Source organism: Saccopteryx bilineata, chromosome 6, assembly GCF_036850765.1.
Source record: "Saccopteryx bilineata isolate mSacBil1 chromosome 6, mSacBil1_pri_phased_curated, whole genome shotgun sequence".
Classification (NCBI taxonomy): domain Eukaryota; kingdom Metazoa; phylum Chordata; class Mammalia; order Chiroptera; family Emballonuridae; genus Saccopteryx; species Saccopteryx bilineata.
Genome location: NC_089495.1, coordinates 104985059 through 104991058, shown reverse-complemented (window position 1 = coordinate 104991058; position 6000 = coordinate 104985059). Strand labels below are relative to the sequence as shown.

The 6000-nt window shown below is 43.0% G+C and overlaps 1 protein-coding gene across 1 annotated transcript in view; it reads left to right on the top strand.

The window, feature by feature from the left end:
* Positions 1-1717: 1717 nt before the first annotated feature.
* Positions 1718-6000, top strand: part of ERICH6B (glutamate rich 6B) — a 62402-nt gene continuing 58119 nt past the window's right edge. The window contains 1 exon segment of the mRNA XM_066235653.1: positions 1718-2040. Coding sequence (XP_066091750.1) covers positions 1718-2040 — 323 coding nt within the window.

The following is a 6000-nucleotide window of genomic DNA, read 5'->3' as shown; positions in this document are numbered from 1 at the left end:
TCAGTCACCGGTTATATATTTATTGGATATCTATTCTGTATCAGGCACCGAGCTAGCCATTGGAGATAGAGTGGGAAACGGATCACGTAAGATCACTGTCATTGAGACACTTAATAATCTAGTAGAAAAGAAAGATTGAACAAATAAACACAGAAACAGAAGCATAATTAGAAATAGTGGTACATGTTATAGGAGAGAGAGAGTAACAGGGTAAGGAGAGTAGGTTAGGAACGGTAAGGGAGGCTGGCAGGCAACAGATCTCGCAGGGCCCTGGAAGGCAGGGAATGGTGTTTACATTGTATTCTAAGTGCAAGGGCGAGCCATTGGGAGATTTTTAAGCAATGCAAATCATGATGTGATTTACATTTTCACAAGAACATAGGAAGGCCACAGCAGTGGAGACAGGAAAGCCATTTAAGAGTGCTCTGTAGCGGCTGACCAGGCAGTGGCACAGTGTATAGAGAGTCAAACTGGGACGCAGAGGACCCAGGTTCAAAACCACGAGGTCTCCAGCTTGAGCACGGGCTCATCTGGTTTGAGCAAGGCTCACCAGCTTGAGCCCAAGGTCGCTGGCTTGAGCAAGGGGTCACTCAGTCTGCTATAGCACCCCACCCCCCACCCCTGTCAAGGCACATATGAGAAAGCAATCAATGAATGACTAAGGTGCCTCAATGAAGAATTAATTGATGCTTCTCATCTCTCTCCCTTCCTGTCTGTCTGTCCCTCTCTCTGTTTCTTTCTGTCTCTGTCACCAAAAAAATAAATAAATAAAAGAGTGCTCTGTAGCAATCCCGACTACAGATGACATGGTTCACTGTGGATACTCAGAGTGAATATGGAGAAGAGTGGAAAAATTTAAACTATATTTTTAAATAACAGTCAATCCTTCCTTCCTTCAAGAAGTCCACACTTTCTTAGGAAGATAAACATGCAAATAGATTATTTAATACAGCAAATTAGTTACTTTAATGAAAATAAAGATGGTACAGATGGAGCATAGCATGGCGCATGGAAGACTTCCTGGAGAGCCACGCTGCTCACATTTGTGTTGAAACAGGGGACTCAAACATTAGCAATGGGCGGAGTAAACTGACGGTGGATGGTGCCTCCAGCAGAGGCAGCAGTGCGTGTGGTGGCCATGATGATGTGCCTTACAGACCTCCACCTGCAGGGGTCTCCACTGACTCAGGACCAATCACCATGTCTGCACCACTGTCTGTGCCTCTTCCACTGTGCTTGTCACTTTCTCTATTAATCTGTTTGCATGACTGTTTTTCTCCCCCGATTTTAAGCTCCTGGAAGACAGTTTCTGTCTTGTTTATAGTAGCAATAAATATGTCTTGGTGAATGAATAAGTCTTCTCTAATGATCGTACCACTAAATACTGACCACACCTTCGTTGTCCAGCCATTCTCATTGACCTCATATTGTGCGGTAATTTCAAAAGCATTGCCTCAGGTGTGGTCTCTCCACTAGCTCCTTGTGGGTAAAACTCCTGTTCCCTTCTTTTGTGCCTTTTCATGGGCCACCATGTACTGATCTGCATTCAAAGGGCCATCCAAAGACTACTGAATGAAATGAATAAACAAAAATGGATTTTAATCATAGCAATAGGCAATTACTAACTGATGAACTTCTATTCCTTTGTTGGCTACCAAGATGATGAAGTGACTTTATGTGCTGCTGAATGGTTTCATGTGCTTAATGCTTCCCCAGCATGTCTGCCGATAGTAGTCAGTCAGCAGGAGAGCCATCACCTCTTCATCTTCCCACCACTTCCCGCAACCATACCGGCCTTATCTTCAAAGAGAGGGGATGCTGAGGGGGAGGGGGTGCTGAGGGAAAGGAGGTGAGTTCTAGGGAAGAATCTCCGTTTTCTGAGGAGGCAGAGTCTCTGGAGGAGAATGAGTATCTGGAGGAGAAAAAGTATCTAGAGAAAGAAGACTTCCTGGGGGATGAAAAGTATCTGAAAGGAAAGAAATATCTATATGAACAGGAATATCTGAAGGAGACAAAGGGTCGGAAAGAAAAAGAATATTTGTATGAGTATTCTGGAGAAGAGCCTTCCAAAGGATAGGAGCCTTAATTCACCACAGTGTTCAGGAAAAAAAAATTGAGATCAAGCCAAAGCTCAAATTATCAACCCTACCCATGGTGTTGACAAGTAGCAAGACTCATGACTGACCAAGTTCTACTCACAGCTTTAATAGCCACGTCACACAGTACCATGTCAACAGAGCAGACAGGGATGAACATAAAGCTCCTGATCATAAAAATAATAATAATAATTAATAATTTTTATTTCTTCTTTTCCTTATTGTGCAAGTAATACATGTTCATTGTGGATATTTGAGAAACTATATACAAGCAAAAGAAAAAAAGAAAAAATCACTATCATCCAGAAATGATGATTTCTTTCATACTTTAAATTATATTCTCCCAGACTTATAGAGTGTTTGTAAACTGCTTTTTAAGGTATGTTTATTTATATACTTATATATTATAGTTTTAAATAAATATTATGTATTATATGAATATCATTTCATTTATTAAATTATGTAAAATCATTTTTTTTTATTTATTCATTTTTAGAGAGGAGAGAGAGAAGGAGAGAGAGGAGAGAGAGACAGAGAGAGAGAAGGGGGGAGGAGCTGGATGCATCAACTCCCATATCTGCCTTGACCAGGCAAGCCCAGGGCCTCGAACCGGCAACCTCAGCATTTCCAGGTCGACGCTTTATCCACTGCACCACCACAGGTCAGGCTGTAAAAATCATTTTAATTGCTGCATTGCCTTGTATAATAAAATTGTATAATACAAAATAAAATTTTTTTAATCAATCCCCTATTATTATTTATTGCTTCTGATTTTTTGTTACTTTTTTTTCCTTCTTTTTTGTGGCAGAGACAGAGAGAGGAACAGATAGGGACAGACAGACAGGAAGGGAGAGAGATGAGAAGCACCAATTCTTCATTGCAGCTCCTTAGTTGTTCATTGATTGCTTTCTCATATGTGCCTTGACTGGGGGTGGGGGAGGAACATTACAGCAGACAGAGTGACCCCTTGCTCAAGTCAGTGACCTTGGGTTCAAGCTGGTGAGCTATGCTCAAACCAGATGAGCCCGCGCTCAAACAGGTGACCTTGGAGCTTCGAACCTGGGACCTCTGCGTCCCAGTCCAATTCTCCATCCACTGCGCCACTACCTGGTCAGGCTACTTTTTTTTCTTAAGTGAGCAGCAGTGAGGCACAGAGACAGACTCCCACATGCTACCTGACCCAGATTCACCTGGCAAGCCCCCTATGAGGTGATGCTCTGCCTATCTGATGCCATTGTTCCATTACTTAGCAACTGAGCTATTTTAGTGCCTGAGGTGAGGCCATGGAGCCATTCTCAGTGCCGGGGGGCCAACTTGCTCCAACTGAGCCATGCTGCAGGAGAAGAGAGAGATATACAGAAGAGAGAGGGGGAGGGGTGGAGAAGCAGATGATCACTTCTTTTGTGTGCCCGGACCAGGAAACGGACCTGGGACATCTACATGCCAGGCCAACATTCTACTGTTGAGGTTAGCCAGGGCCAATTTTTTGTCACTTTTTAAAACAGCACTTGAATAAATATTCTCATAGCTAAATGTTATCAATGACCTCTAATTATTTCCTAGAATACATTCCCACAATCTTTTACTAGGTTAACAGACACTGTTTTGCTTCTTAGGCAGAGGTGGATTAAGGTCGGTTGAGACCCCAGGCATAGAAGAAAAGAGAGAGAGGGAAAATAAAAATACATGTTAACCATATTTTTAAATAAATAAAAAATATTATGTACTATTAATGTTAAAATTGCACCTATGAAACCAAACTTGGGGTCATTAGAAAAAAGTGTAAAGTTGGATTCTGCGGGGACTTTCAGAAGTCAGGGCCCAGGGCATGTGCCCGGTGCACCTGCTTTCAAATCCATCTCTATTCTTAGGGCGCCTATTTAGCCCCTGGAAGGCATCATCTTACCGTGCTGGTGAGTATTGAACTTCGGAGTTATTTCTCTTATCCTTGGGCTGACATTTTTCCAGTACTTTTACTGCAACTGGCAACTTTGCTTCAGTTGGGTTTTGTAATTTGGCTGTGGTCTCCTCATGCTGTTAGAAATGATTGATATGCATTTACTCATAGGCCCATGTGGTGTCTTTCCTTGATATCATGACTGCATGGCCATATCTAACTGGGTACAGAAAGTTAAAAAAAAAACATCAGGTCATATGCAGCATCTTAATGTTGACCTAGGAGTAGAACTAAATTGTCTCTGGACTCAGTTCTGCTACCAATTACAAGCATCTCAGCCTGCTTGGATTCTAAATCTCCCTCTGATCACACACAACCTACATCCTAAACACTGGACATTCTTAGTAGCCGCACAGATGTTTCATCTTTCTGTGTCTCTTCAGCAAGTCAGATGCACAAGTCTTACTCCTGACACCATCACGGATGTTTAGTTGGGGCAGGAAGGGATCGTTTCTCTATCACGGGGAAACCTTCTTCTCTATGTGCCTCTACCATTAAGCTGCTTCTCAGAATCCTAACATCCCGGCTGCTCACATACCAAGAGTAGTTCTAACACTGAAAAATGGCATTCAAGCTATTTCTTTTGCACAGTATGAAGCTAGCATTTTTAATATGCCCCCTCTAAGCACTAGACATTTGTAAATATATTACTCACTAGAGTAAACAAATACAGTATTGTCAGGAATTGAACTGTACATAGAGCAGGAGCTTTGAAAACAAATGTCTTGCTAGCAAAACTTGGAAAGGCACTAAAAAAAGGTAGGGAAAGGCTGAAATGTATCTAAAGGCACATGGAAGACATCTTGATCTGGGGAAATCCGTTATATAAGAGATTTACAAGAGGATTCTTAACTTTTCAGGAGAATTTACATCAAAATTTCTTTATGTGGAATAATCTCCTTGATTATAACTCTGTTTATTTCTTGTTTTAAGCCTTAGTGCATAACTAAGGTGTCTTCCTGATCCATACAGCACATGTTCAGTAAATGCAAACTGAATCAAGTTCAAGTTAATTCGTTTCATGAAGTCAAGCAGACGCACGCACGCATACACACACACACACACACACACACACACACACACACACACACACACGTTTATTTATTTATTTATTTATTTTATTTTTTCTGAAGCTAGAAATGGGGAGAGACAGTCAGACAAATTCCCGCATGCGCCCGACCAGGATCCACCCGGCATGCCCACCAGGGGGCGACGCTCTGCCCACCAGGGGGCGATGCTCTGCCCCTCTGGGGCGTCGCTCTGTCGTGACCAGAGCCACTCCAGCGCCTGGGGCAGAGGCCAAGGAGACATCCCCAGCGCCCGCGCCATCTTTGCTCCAATGGAGCCTCGGCTGCAGGAGGGGAAGAGAGAGACAGAGAGGAAGGAGAGGGGGAGGGGTGGAGAAGCAGATGGGCGCCTCTCCTGTGTGCCCTGGCCGGGAATCGAACCCGGGACTTCCACACGCCAGGCCGACGCTCTACCACTGAGCCAACCGGCCAGGGCCACACACACGTTTATTTTTTAAAACAACTTTGTAAATTAATTGGAGCCTATAAAATCAGCCCTAGAGATGACAAATGGGCTTTCATCTCTCATGCTGATGGATTAGTTACTAGAGGTTAGTGGTGGAGCACTAGGTTAAGAAGGATTCTGAGGCCCCATTTGGGTTCAGCAGAAAGAATGCTATGATCAACTAGAGATATCTGCCACAGAATCAGGGGTGGGGAGGAGCATAGTGCCATTTATTTGTCTATTTGGTGGCAGATATAGTCACAGAAAGCTGTTTTCCGCCTCTCTCAGGAGCTTCACTGCCTAGGTTTGAATGCCTACTCTCTTCCACTTATTAGTTGCACAAGGTTGGGCAAGTCACTTAACCTTTCTGTGTTTTGGAATTTTTTTAACTATAATTAGGAAAAACAATAGACCTACATTTTATTATAGGATGTT